This window comes from Dendropsophus ebraccatus, chromosome 6 (assembly GCF_027789765.1).
Source record: "Dendropsophus ebraccatus isolate aDenEbr1 chromosome 6, aDenEbr1.pat, whole genome shotgun sequence".
Taxonomy (NCBI): domain Eukaryota; kingdom Metazoa; phylum Chordata; class Amphibia; order Anura; family Hylidae; genus Dendropsophus; species Dendropsophus ebraccatus.
Window position 1 is genome coordinate 93389429 of NC_091459.1, and position 15082 is coordinate 93404510.

At 41.2% G+C, this 15082-nt stretch overlaps 1 protein-coding gene across 2 annotated transcripts in view; it reads left to right on the forward strand.

Annotated features, from left to right (window-relative positions):
• The window catches only part of LOC138795800 (glutathione hydrolase-like YwrD proenzyme), a 52637-nt gene extending 48557 nt beyond the window's left edge, over positions 1 to 4080 (forward strand). For both annotated transcript variants that reach the window (XM_069975380.1, XM_069975381.1), the window contains exons 10-12: positions 383 to 553; positions 2344 to 2428; positions 3742 to 4080. In XM_069975380.1, coding sequence (XP_069831481.1) covers positions 383 to 553; positions 2344 to 2428; positions 3742 to 3995 — 510 coding nt within the window. In that variant the 3' untranslated portion in view covers positions 3996 to 4080. The remainder of the gene's footprint in view (positions 1 to 382; positions 554 to 2343; positions 2429 to 3741) is intronic.
• Positions 4081 to 15082: the final 11002 nt, after the last annotated feature.

Here is a 15082-nt window from a genome sequence, read left to right on the forward strand (position 1 = left end):
ACCTACTTCGCCTGACCTGATGCAGGCCTGTGCCAGGGACAAGACAAAGTCCTCACCACTCCTAGCTTCTTGTATGCTTCAGGCCTATGGCAGCCTACAGCTAAGAGGAAGTGAAGGGGCAAGGAGCCAGTGGCTCTTTGCTCTGTCACAGATTTTAACTGCATGCACATCCTAAAATGGTTCCTGCTTTTCTGTGGATATAGGGCAAAGGCCCTTGCTTCCAGGATACTAGCATCATTGGTCTTGCAGATATTGCATTTAATAATTTATTTGCAGATACAGAAATATATACTATTGTAGTGAGCTTAAAAAAACACATAATATACAGTTGTATACTTTTATATATTTTAAATATGAATTATATTTCATTTAAATATTTCAGAACAGAGGGAACAATTTCTCACTTTCCCCTGGACACCCCAATTGTTTGGCGCCCAGGAAACGTCCTTTTCATACAATTATCCCCGCCATGGCCACTAATGCTGATACTGAAGATTTGCTGTGCAGCTTTGGTGTTATGGGGGGATTCATGCAACCTCAAGGACATGTACAGGTAAATATAGTGACTTTAACTTTATACTATACATAAATCAATAGCACACGCTATGTTCAAGCATAATTGAAGTTTCATTTATGTACTTTTACCTGTAGTTTTCAAAATAAAAACCCTATTGTTTAAACTTCATTTATATCATCTGAAATTAACTAGAAGTTCACATCAGTTTCCCTTTGTCTTGTCTATACCTGAGCCTTTTTTCTTGCCCCATACTGTCACTATTTTAACCCTGAGCTTTGTGGGCAGTTCCATGACTCATTTCCAAAACGATGCCTACAGGACACACCTATACATAACACAGCCGCACCTCTGACAGTCAGATGTTTGCTTTATGCTTAGTTGTTCCTAGCAACACAAATATAAATCCTAATGGGGTTATCGTTGCAGATACTTACAGATAAAGATGTGTTGGTTGCAGATAGAGTAAATATATTAGAATAAATAAAGCAAGTTAGTTGCATTAAGACCCACCATAGATTGTGTTTGCAGCAAATCCAAATCACCCCCCTTTTCCCATTTTACAAATAAAAATAAATAAATAAACAAACATGCTTGGTATCTCTGCGTGCGTAATCGTCCGAAATATTAATTTATTTAATTCATGATCCCTCACGGTAAACGGCGTAAGCGCAAAAAAATTCCAAAGTGCAAAATTGCGCATTTTTGGTCGCATCAAATCCATAAAAATTGTAATAAAAAGCGATAAAAAATTTGCATATGCGCAATCAAGGTACCGATAGAAAGTACAGATCATGGAGCAAAAAATGACATATCACACAGCCAAATAGACCAAAGAATTAAAGCGCTATAAGCATGGGAATAGAGCGATTTTAAGAAACGTTTATTTTCTGTAAAAGGTTTGAATTTTTTACGAGCCATCAATTAATATAAAAGTTATACAAGTTGCATATCGTTTTAATTGTACCGACTTGAGGAACATATATAACGTCAGCTTTTCCATAGGACACAACGAAACCCTCCCAAAGTAAAAGAATTGCGAGGTTTTTTTTCCATTTCACTGTGCATATAATTTACTTTTTGTTTCGCAGCATATTTTAAGCAAATATTCAGCCTGTCATTGCAAAGTACAATTAGTGACGCAAAAAATAAGTGCTCATGTGGGTCCGTAGGTGTTAAAATGCAAGTGCTATGGTTATCTGCTTATATACACAAGGAGGTAAAAAAACGAAAACGCAAAAACGAAAATTAGCCCGGTCCATAAAGGGTGGTGAAAGTAGTCTCCTCATAGCTCTCTGTATACTGTATGTGAAGATCAGATCATACATTTGTCATCTATCCTGTAAATAGGTGATAAAAGTTGATTGTGGGAAAACTTTGATAGTAAGGGCCGCCTGTTCAGCAACCATTGAAAATATGATCAGATAATTAATAGATGACTGTATGATACTTACAACCCCCACGGATGGATCTGTACATATACAGAGTACCAGCAAACATTAATAATTGAGCACTCACTTTGCTGCTTTCTGCTGACTGTACTTGGAGACTGGCAATAGATCAGATCTGCTCCACCATGAAATTTGATCAAGCAACTTTATATTTACTTGTTTCTTACATAAAACTTTCCATTTGATTAGTTATTAAAAGTAGTTAGCAGATGGAAGAGTGTGGCCACAGGGAGATTTATGCTGGATAAATTCTGAATAGGAGCATTATATATACCGTAATAGTTTTCTTTTCATCAATAGTAATGTGTAAGCTTAAATTACATAAGATTGGACCACCACTAAAGTCTATAGCTAACTTAGCAATTTGTTATTTTAAAGGTTCTTTTAGACATGGTAGAATTTGAAATGAATCCTCAGCAGGCAGTGGACACCCCACGATTCTATGTGGAATATGTCAAGAAAGGTAAAGTCTTCATATTCATACTGGAATAATGTACTATGACCCTACAAATAAAGGAGTATATGACTATTGCATGCTAATGGGTCTGTCAACGAATAACGTAAGGGAATTTTTTTTTTTCACATTACCCTCTCGCCACCAGCATGGTGATGCGGTTCACTTTTTCAAAACGCTGACTGGTACCTGCGCTTAGTGCTGTTTTCCTCTTGTCCGACGACCTGGCTGTATGCACTGGAGGCAGAACAGGCCAACAGCACCATTTACATTAAGTGTAAAATTTTTTGAAATGTAATATTTTATGATTGCTAATACATGCAAATACATGCACACTTTATCAGACTGTGGACTGACCGACAGCAGCGTTAAAGGTAAAACAGCTCCACAGTAATATAACTTATTGAAAGCAATGTTTAAAAAATTATCTTTATCCAGAGTACACTAGACTGGGGCCTGACCAACGGCTCTGTTTATACTAGAATGTGAACTGATTTGATGTAACAAGACTCACAACACAACTCACAACTGTGCACCCACATTGTTCACACTGTGACCCCTGCACAGTGAAAATGCTATCAACTGTATAAGCTATGGGTATTATAGAGCAGGAGGAGCACCCAGGTGCCTAAAGAAGTGAGCGGCGGACTGCTGGCACTGTTGGTACATGTTGCAGACCATCGCTATTGTCAAAATGAGAGAACATGCTGAAGGAAAACTATCTGCTGACATTGCGCATGTTGGCCGACCGTTGCCTTTCAGCATGAGCTATTACTCTAAATGATTAACGTCCGGTAATTCGCCAAGTACGGCCGATAATCGTTTCATATAATAGGTCCCTTAAGGTCCTATTACACAATGCCATTATGGCTGATAATCGCTTAGTGTAATAGAAGACAACGATCAGCCATCATGCTCGATGTCGGACGATCGTTATCTTTCAACGTGTAGAAAAGATAACGATAGCATCGATTTGCTCTGCGTAATAGGAGTAGCAGCAGACCGCCGCTATATTCTATGGGCTGCCTGGACGATCAAGGGATCAGAATCGTCCTGTGTAATAGGGACTTCAGTCTAAAAATTTATAGACAGATTAGATTGTTTCAAAAACTTTTGATATGTTAATAAAGTTTAGATAAGGCTAAACTTTTCAGTTATAAATCCCCTTTTACAAATGTAGATACCTAAACCTGTGATATATATATAATATATATATATATATATATATAATATATATATATATATATATATATATATTTTATAGATATATTTATTTATTTCTTACATACTGTGTGTATATTTGGCTTTTTGTTCATATTCAGATCAGAAATGGCACTTGTATCTGGAAGACGGCTTTCCAGGCAATATTGCAGAAGACTTAAAAGCAAGAGGACACCTTGTACATTGGCCGATTACTGGTCCAGAGAGAAAACTTTTTGGGCGTGCCCAAATTATTACTAAAGGGGATTGGTGGAGGTCATATAAAATCTTCTCTGACAGCAATAAAGTGTGGTGGGCTGGATCTGATCCCAGAGCGGATGGCTGTGCTATGGGATATTGCAGTGGAGATAAGTGATGCTAGACATAGCCTAAGCTCTGCTATCTGCTTTAATATACTTGATAACTAAATATTTAATAAAAGAAATGTACCACAATACAAATTCATAGCAGTGATGACATATTACTTTAAAATTGGCGTGTGGAGGGGGGGGGGGGGGGGGGTTGGTTCTGGCCTTGAGAACGCCAGATAATCTTGGGAATTAAAGGGCCCTTGAATCTGGGCCATGAAATCTGCAGATGCTGTACGTGTGAATGCACCCTAAGGGTACGTTCACACGTACCGGATCCGCAGCGTATTTTCTGCTGTGGATCCGCAGCAGATTTCATCTAAGTAACTGAACACAGCATCAAATCTGCACCATCAAATCTGCTGAAGATCTGCTACTGATCCTGTACGTGTGAACACAGCCATAAAGTTGTTTTTTAGGACAATAACTGCATCACCTGCCGAACGGACCCCAGGACAGATCTTGGATTAAGAGCAGCTATCTGAAGGTACAAGCGGTTTAGGGGGGCAGATTGTGGCCGACTTTCTAGGCCTACCCTCATACATGGCCTGAATCAGACTTGTTTTTTGTTTTTTTTTTAATAGAAGTAAGTTACAAATCTTTGGCACTTTCTGGCACCAGTTGATTTGAAAGATATATATATATATATATATATATATATATATATATATCTTTTTTTTTTCTGCTCAACTACCGCTTTAACTGATTTGTGGGCTACTTAAATTTAAAGTCTGAAGCCTTCCAGTACCTATCATCTGCTGTAAGCCCTGCAGGAAGTGGTGTATTCTTTCCAATCTGACACAGTGCTCTCTGCTGCCAACCAGGGCCTTATTAACAGCTGCTGCTGCCCTAGGCAATAAACTTGGAGACGCCCTATCTTCACTCACCAATTAGCATCATGATTTTCTAGTTTCTGAACATCATATTGATATCTGATCAGTCTTAAAGGGGAACTCCGGGTACAGGTTAAAAAAATGAAACTTCTGCAGAAGCATAACGCATTACTTACCTGTCTATCCCAGTTTTGAAACTACGAAAAATCCATTTGTTTGGGGTTTTCTTGCTCTGTATTGTGTTTCTGTCCTTCCTGGTTGAGCAGATCCCAGAATGCAATGCTTTCCTTCAGCTGACCATCACAGCCCCCACCCATTACAATCAATAAAATTAGTGCTGCATCTGCTTCTGGCTGGTCTAAAATGGTGAATCACTCAGGGGATTGGGTTATCCAGCCAAGCCTCCTGTGACATCACGCCCTGCCACCTGTCTGTATCATCAGCAAACACACACAATGTGAGACAGAGGAATGTAAGATTTGTCTCCTAAGGGGGGAGAGCAGAAGGAGCAGGAGACAATGTGAATTGGCACAGGGGCCATTTTTTTTCACTTCCTGGATTTCTATCAGCTACCAGTGTGGCAGAACCGTACAGATACAGTAATACATTGTATAGACACATCTATATAACTTTTAATGTACTTTTAATAGAAAACAAGTTTTTCTTATCCGGAGTTCCCCTTTAAGCCGCGTTCCCACATTTACTGTACATCACCACATGTAGCCGGAACCAGACCCTCATGCAGTAACCAATAGGCGTATGGCCAATAATCCTGGTAACATCACATGACTACTGGAGAAGAAATGGGAGTTTGGTTTTGGCCACACGCATTTCTCTACATGTAGAAACATTTGAGGGGCATTTATCAAACATGGTGTAAAGTAAAACTGGCTCAGTTGCCCCTAGCAACCAATCAGATTCCACCTTTCATTCCTTACAGACTCCAAATGAAAGGTGGAATCTGATTGGTTGCTAGGGGCAACTGAGCCAGTCTCACTTAACACCATGTTGGATAAATCTCCCTCATTGTCTGAATCGTGTTATTCATGGTTTTTAACGGCTTAAAACATAAACAAATTTCCATGTTGAATCACTGAATAGAGCAGTCTGCATATTGTCTTAAGGAATTCTCACCACAGGATTGGTAGATTGGTAGGTAATGGCTCCAGGCGTCACATTTAACACCGCCGTACCAGACCTGACCAATACCAACATACTGTGACTGGATAACACCGCCATACCAGACCTGACCAATCCGGCCATACTGTGACTGGATAACACCGCCATAGCAGACCTGACCAATACCGCCATACTGTGACTGGATAACACTGCCATACCAGACCTGACCAATACCGCCATACTGTGACTGGATAACACCACCATAGCAGACCTGACCAATACCACCATACTGTGACTAAATAACACCCCACACCAGACCTGACCAACACCGCTATACAGTGACCAGATAACACCGCCACACCAAACCTGAACAATACTGCCATAGTGTGAGTGTATAACACCGCCACACCAGACCTGAATAATCCCGCCATACTGTCACTGGATAACACCGCTATACCAGACCTGACCAATACCGCCATACTGTGACTGGATAACACCCCCACACCAGACCTGACCAACACCGCTATACAGTGACCGGATAACACCGCCACACCAAACCTGAACAATACCGCCATACTGTGACTCAGGTTCGGACTGGCCCACAGGGGAATTCCCCGGTGGGCCCTACCCCTTGGTGGGCCCCTGGCAGGAGATGGGCCTCCTAGTCTGACTCTTCTTGACCTAACAGCATCTAATAGTGTCAGTTGTTTGGAACACGAATTACAGCTGACAGAAGTCTCATAACAAATGATAGGCAGGCAGTGGAGTGAGGGAAGATAATAAAAAAACTATACTCACCAGTCCCCGTGCCCCTGGATCGCTCTCTCCCTCAGCCGCTGGAAGTCATTTTCAGTCATTTTTGACTGGGTCCCGTGTCATGTCATGGCCCCAGCTCAATGTCACATAATCGGCTGATGGATTGCCTGCTCAGCCAGTCAATGACTGCAGCAGTGTCCATCCCCAGTCAGTGATTGGCTGAGCGGGCGATCCATCAGCCAAGTATGTGATGTTGCAGCTGAAGGAGCTGTAGGAGGCTGGTGACTACTGGATATCATTAAGGAAGAGCTTCGGGGGCAGAGGGATGGGTAAGTATATTTTCTTTACTATGTTCCTGCACCTCCCTGCCTACCTGAGATTTGTTAGTTTCATGGGACGACTTCTTTCAAGAAACTTAATTGCCATGTTATGCTGTTTACATAGCGTGACTGAAGAGTTACTAGTAGTGAGCCAGCATCGCTGGTCACATACACAGCTCTGTGCAAAGTTACTATAGTAATGTGAAAGGTTTGGTGCTTGTTATATCTGGTGTAAGCAGGGTGGGCCCCAAGAATCTAATTCCCAGGTGGGCTTAAGGTACCCCAGTCTGACACTGGCCAGCTGGTGCTCCCCCTAAAATCCATAGGATAGGGGATATCAAGCTAAAAAAAAATTCTTTTAAATCAACTGGTGTCAGAAAGTTATATAGATTTTTAATTGACTTCTACTAAAAACCCTCAAGCTTTCCGGTACTTATCAGCTGCTGTATGTCCTGCAGGAAGTGGTGTATTCTTTCCAGTCAGACAAGTAAGTTCCTAACATGGACAAAGGTGGCAGCAGATGTCACTGTGTCAGACTGGAAATAATTCACCACTTCCTGCTGAACATACAGCAGCTAATAAGTACTGGAAGACTGGAGATTTTTTTTTTTATAGAAGTAAATTACAAATTTCTGTCACCAGTTTATTTGAAATAAAAAAATTTTGCAGTACCCCTTTAATACTGTGGACTATTTTACTTTTAGGGTAGCTTCACACACCGCATCGCAGCGGATTTACTACTGCAGATCCGCAGCAGATTTGATCTAAATAATTGAACACAGCATCAAATCTGCACCATCAAATATGCTGCAGATCTGCTACAGATCCTGTACGTGTGAACGCACCCTTAAACAACTTGACAACCCCTTTTGTACAGTCAATGCAGTTTCTCCGTTGATTAACTGATCAGGTGATGACCGATTTCCTATAAAAGCCTGGATAATATAGTTTTACATGCCACCCATACTGTATTTACTCTAGAGGTCTTCCAGGTAGGGATCCCCTCCTTCTCTATTCATTTCAGCAGCTTTATGTATAATACTCTTTGGCTGCCCTTTCCACATACAATTAAATCAGATTGTCAGCAGTCTCCTTCATGTTAACAAATCCGCCGTATATAACCGTATACCAGTGGATTCTAAACTGACCAGAAATGCTGGGAACTGTAGTGTATAGAAATGTCTGTGAACCACAAGAGTCCCTCCAAAAAGTTGGGAGGTATGAAGGAAGGGCTGACTGCAAAGCATTATGGGGATGTCATGTGTTTTCAGTCATCATCATCATCACCATAAGCTTTACAGTAATGGAGCACCTTTATCAATCGCAACCAATCACAGATCACCTTTCATATCTTAACAAGGTCTTATAAAATAAAAGCTGAGCTCTGATTGGTTGCTATGTACAAGTTAGACTGTCTAAATCGCGCATGGCAACCAATCACAGTTCAGCTTTTATTTGAGTAATTTTATTGAGTAATTTGAGAAATGAAAGCTGAGCTGTGATTGGTTGCTATGGGCCACATGAAACTATATTATTTTGTGTTCTTAGTGTGGCCTAACCATAGGCTGTTTGCTTGGTCACAAGTGTGTTTAGTGACCTCTGCAGTAAAGCACATTGCCAGTCATTAATGGGTTAATGCTTCAGATGTGTTTACCTGCAGTAACCATGGCAACCATGCACTGTGATGACAAGCGCTTATGTCATAAAGAAGGTTCCATAAAGCAATGCGCCACACCCTGATCAGTGCTATCTTGGATGCGCCAGAGGACCTTGAGCTTGTATACTTTACTGCCCCCTACTCTTGATGTAATTTGGAGGTTCTAGCAGGGGAAAAGGGGTGGTCTGCTTTAGACTACCCCTTCATCAAGTCTCCACCTTCTTGAGAAGTGGACCTGGATCTGTGAAGGAGAAAGGATACAGCCGCCATCGATAAGGTGACAGATATTGCAGCCAGATCTCTCTCACATCCAGTTTATTTATATGGTATTACCCTCTAAGCCCAGGGGAGGGGCAGCTCTCCAGCCATGGCTCCCTCGAGGTTTCCCCCACAGGGGGTTTTCCTCGCCTGAGTGCTGGAGGGTGACTCTTCGTGAGTCGGGGGTCTGCCATTTTCAGAGTCATGTATTTTTAAATAAAATTGGGCCCCTTTGACATCTGATTACAATGTGTTGTGTCTTTATTTTGCGTTCTTTGGATTAATTTATTATGCTTGGCAGTTGGGGATCTATTACATATAGCAGAGTTATAAAGCTGCACAATGAGAGCAAGTAGAATGGAGCAGTAGATAGTAGAACTCCTCCATGTATGTGCATATCTCTAGATTAAAGGAACACTCAACTCTTTAAGAAAAAACATGCATCGCAAGGTACAGGAATGGGTAAGTATACTTTCGTTATTATGTTCCCACACCCCCCTGCCTGCCTGAGATTTATCAGTTTAACGGGACTTCTTTCAAGAAACTTATGTGGCACGTTATACTGTTTGCATAGAGTGACTGACAAGTTACTAGCAGTGGGCCAGCATTACTGGTCACATACACAGCGCTGTGCAAAGTCACTAGCAATGTGAAAGGTTTGGCGCTGGTTATATCTGGTATATGTAGGGTGGGCTCCTAGTATTAAATTCCCTGGTGGGCCCAAGGTACCCCAGTCCGACAATGCTGTGACTGGATAACACCGCCAGACCTGACCAATATCTACCGCCTACCCCCCTTGAAAAGACACCAGATTTACTGGCAAATCTGAATGGGAGGTGGGAGACTAAAAAAAAAAACAGACCACAGGTACCTAGTGGTAAATATGGCCCTGCAGCCACCTCAAGAGAGGTTTACTATGGGGATGTGCTACTGCTCTAAACAGTTCCTGTCACAGATAGAGGGGGCAGTAGAGAGTAAAAAGAGTACCACTTCCTGCAGGACATACAGCAGCTGATACGGACAGGAAGACAATATTTTCAAATAGAAATAATTTACAAATCTGTATAAGTTTCTGGTACCAGTTCATTAGAAAAAAAATATTTTTTTTCTCCGGAGTACCCCTTTAAAGTGCTACTAAAAATGACAGTTACTTTGTATATATCATCAGGCATGTCAAAATTACTGATCGCACCAGACCTCACACTTAAGAGTCATTGTAAATGTGACATACATGCACAGAGGGAGTTCAGGAAGAAGAGTAAGCTGTGTGACTACGTTCATGGTTAGCTGTAACGGAGGTAAGTGCAGCAAAGAAATAGACAAATATAAGCTAACAAAGTTTCAAAAGCTGTGTATTAGCTCACATCGAGCAGGGATTAGTACTGAAGCATCATCCAGTCATACATGGGGATACCACATCATACAAGGTATCACACCTGTGCTTTGTAATTTGATGAGTTGAATCCAGAGAGAACTTTCCCTTCTAAACACGAACACTCCTATCCATACTAGTAATTATACTTCTAAGACTCTTGCGCAAATGACTCAAGATGGAATAACAGTCCCTAAATCACATGCTTACACAATGTGATGTGAACTCATTGAAATGCATTCTGGTTTCATTAACGTCACGACATAAACTGCAGCCAATTAGTATGTCATGTGACAGTATAGATGAGCACGGCTATAATAACACACCGGCCACATGGAAATCTCTTTACTTTCTGCTGAAATAATTAATCAGCAGGTATAGAAACATTGTTTTCCTGGTTCTGCGTGATGACAAGATCAGATGGCCCCAATATTAGTGAGTTTATTTCAGATGTACTCTGTTAATATTATTCTGTTGTGGACCTAAAGCAGAGGAACGAATGTGGGGGAAACCATTTTCCCCTTGTCTTACCTGCAAATATCGTTCTGTTAAACTGATGATTTAAGACCACACCATAGTAAGGGGATAATCTAACATAAAATAACTTAACAGGAGCCGCCGAAGATGGCCAAGTGTTATGCTGGGTTTACAATAAACGATAATTGGCTCGATGGTATGATTAACGATGTCGGAGTAACGATTTTTTTTCATAACGATCCAGCGTTTAGACGGTAGGATATATCGTACGGAAAATCTTTTCCAGTACTTATCAGCTGCTGTATGTCCTGCAGGAAGTGGTGTATTCTTTCCAGTCTGACACAGTGCTCTCTGCCACCATCTCTTTCCATGTCAGGAACTGTCCAGAGCAGGAGAGGTTTTCTATGGATATTTGCTTCTGCTCTGGACAGTGTCCAACAGGCTCTGTTTAAAATATGCGCATGGATAGGTCCCGAACCATGCACTAATAGTGTGTCATTTTGACCTCCATTTAGATAGATACTGCTGACACAGTTTTAAACTTAGAATTCACAATGTTGGAGCCCAATTAACCATGAAGAACACTGTAATGTGAGAATCAGATTGTTAGTGGGTTTGTGTCATATTTAACCCTATGTGCTGAACACAGAAAATCACTTAAGCCATGTTGAAAATTTGTCTTGCGATTGCTATTCAATACAACAAGTCAAGTTTGACAGCAGACATGGAGGTGCAGCACTAAATGAATTAGTTTTCCTATGAACGCTTGTTGGCGATCATCACCCTATAAAATGATCAGCCAACAAATGAACTAAAGTCCCATTATTGTTCAAGCATTCGGCCTGATTGTCTGCTGGTCTTGGGTAATCTTATTTATTAAATGTTTTAACAAGACTAATAAATGTTCTATGCAAGCATAATGATCTGGGGAATGTTTATCAAGGGTTTACAATGGAGTTGTGCCTAAATTTATCTCAAATGTTTAAGTAATTACTTCATTGCTTTCATATGCAACTTGTTTCTTTACAGAACCCAACAAATGCTAAAGTGAGTGCCCTACATGTAAGTATTCCTTTGCCAGTATAATTTACATAATAAAACTCAGTCATTTCCATAAAAGAGCCTTTAGGGTGCGTACACACGTACAGGATCCGCAGCAGATTTGATGCTGTGTTCAGTTATTTAGATGAAATCCGCTGTGGATCCGGTACGTGTGAACGTAGCCTTAGTCTTTATTAGGAGTAGAGATACCTCGAGCATGCTCAAGTCCCTCCGAATCCGAACTTTCGGCATTTGATTAGCGGTGGCTGCTGAAGTTGGATAAAGCCCTAAGGCTATGTGGGAAACATGGATATAGTCATTGGCTGTATCCACGTTTTCCAGACAACCTTAGAGCTTTATCCAAGTTCAGCAGCCACAGCTTATCAAATGCTGATCGTTCGGGTTCGGATGGACTCGAACCCGAATCCGGTTTGCTCATTTCTAATTAGGAGTGAAAAGAAAGGGTTATGTATGCACACCACCACCACAATCATTCTTCACAGAGCTGCTGAAGATTGCTGAGTTTAATGCTGGGTTTACACGGAGCGATAATTCGCCCGATCGTACGATTAACGATTTTGAAGTAACGATTTTTTTTTATAACGATCAGCGTTTAGACTGTACGATATATCGTACAGAAAATTTGTTTTGCGATTGTTTTGCGATCGCTTAAGCCTATCTCACACATAGGGAAAATCAGTGAACGACTGTTTACACGGAACGATCGGCAAATTTTCTGCGAATGACGATTTAAGAACCTGTTAAAAGATCAAAATGAACGATTTTTCGATCAAAACAACAGTTGTTATTTTAAATTAAATCAGCGGTCGCAAGTTAACCCCTTCACGTCAGCAAGCAACATACCAAGTGCAGCAGGAACGTATATGCACGTTCCTGACTGAAGGGGCTGTAGATGTGTGTGGAACCGCTGCAGTGAGAGCGGTCCCGCATACATCAGTGTCTGGGGAGCTGAGGATAATGAAAGGCAGCTGGCTCTCATTAACCCCTTAAACGCTGCGATCTATAGTGATCCCGGCGTTTAAGGGACTTAGTGACAGGAGAAGCTCCTGTCACTGATTGATCAGGACTCCCGCAGCAGGGTCCCGATCGCATGTTCCGATGGGTGGGGGAAAGCCTCTTACCTCCGTCCTGTCGGTTCGGCGATCTGTGAAGTCTGCTCTCAGGCAGGCTCGGCATAGATTGCCGATAACACGGATCTATGCTATACTATGGCACAGCATGGATGAGTATATGCAATCTATTGATTGCATTTTTTAAAGTGAAAAAAAAGTGTACAAAAAATAGTAAAACATTTTTTATAGTGTTAAAAAACCCTTATACTCCCCCCCCCAATAAAAAATTTAAATACCTCCTTGCACATTATAAAAATAGTTAAAAAAAATAAATAAATATATTACATATTGTAGCGTGCAGAATTCTCAGATCTATTAAAATATAACATTACGAACGGCCCCAATGGGAAAAAAAAATGCCAAGATTGCAGATTTTTTAAAATTATATATCAGAAAATTAATAAAAAGCAATCAAAATCTTTCTGTTACACCAATATGATATTAATAAAAACTAGAGATCATGGCACAAAAAAATGACACCACAACCAGCCCTGTAGGTGGAAAAATAGCGCTATGGCTCTTAGAAGGCGGGGAGGGACATTGCATTAATTTGGCCCTGACATCCTGGCACGAATGACCTCTGTCTTGAAGGGATTAGTGAAAAAAGACAGTGTGTGAAAATGGCCTAAGCAAGCACACAAAATAGATATCTGGTTGTTGCAATCAATAGTAAGAATGCTCTACATTCATGATTTCATGATTATGCTTAATATTATAATGTCTCTTTCCACATAAAAAAGAGACCTTCAAATACAAAATAGAATAACTTTAAACTATATAGCGCTAACATATTACACAGTACTTTTTCGGAGTGGGGGGAGGGGGGCAGCTTGCACCATCAGATTTTTACATCCCCAGTATGTGCATGGCATGGCATAACAGGAATAACAGCACAGGAGTGGGGCTTGGTAGAGCTATAAGAGGGAGCATCGGTGGTATATTGGCTTTCATAATTTTACTGCACAGTCATATGCCTAACTTATGGATCTGCCCAGGAAAACCCCTTTAAATCAGTGTAACTGCACCTCAGCTCTCATTCAAGTGAGTAGGAGCTGAGCTGCAGTTACACAACACCACCGCTACACAATGAACAGAGACAAACTCTGTTCACTGTGTAGCTCCAAATGGCTGATTAGCGTAGGTGCCGTTTATTGGCATCCCACCGATCAGTGACTGATAAGCTACCTTGCTGAAAACCCCTAAACAATAAAGGTAGAATATATTTTAAGTAAACTTGAGCTTAAGTATCTGATAAGTACCTTATGGCCATGTTCACACAACGTATATTTCCATAAAAGTATGGCCGTTGTTGCCGATTGCACATAGTATACGCTCCGGCCGGGATCTCTAGCGGCGCGGCAAAAAACTGACATGTCAGTTTTCTGCGGCCGCTATTCATTGAATAGCGGCCGCAGAGAACCCTGTCAGTGCACACAGTGGAGCGAGCGGCTCCGGCCGCACACTCCATTGTGTGCAGTGGGGAGTTCTGATGCGGGCGCAAACTGGTGCGTCCACATCAGAACTCAGTGGCGCTAAAGATTATCCGGACGGTACTGCAGTACCGGCCGGGATGATCTTTAATGAGACCGGCCGTTCCATGACCTGGCCGGGTCATGGAACGACCAGTCTCATACAGCACGTGAATGTGACACTTTAGGAGAACAGCAAGTATTCCTTTTATAGCAGTCAAATTGCTGATCCTTCAAGGTCAATGCCACATACTCTCAGCTAATTTTATCAAAAAAATAAAAAATAATGATCAGCCCTTAAGTCATAGCTGCTTGTAGATCCCGATAAATGCAGAAAACACTTGTGAGCAGATGTATGGTAGGGAGGTCTCCAGAGATATGAAAGCTTGCTCAGCATTTATACAGTACATACACATATTCAATGTAGCAGACAACAGGTAATGGGAGCAAAAGCATAGAGCCTGTCATCTCTTGTAAATGGCAGAGAACATTAGTAAGTATGTAAGCACATTGCATGAGAATGAATAGAAATCTACCTAGGAGAAATGTGATGTCACAGTCTTGGCTTAGGTAGGCTGGACCAAGCTGTAATGCAAATAAGACTATCTTGCACCTCCTTTTCAGTATTTGTTAGTGGTAGGTTCTTAAAAAAAACCCTCC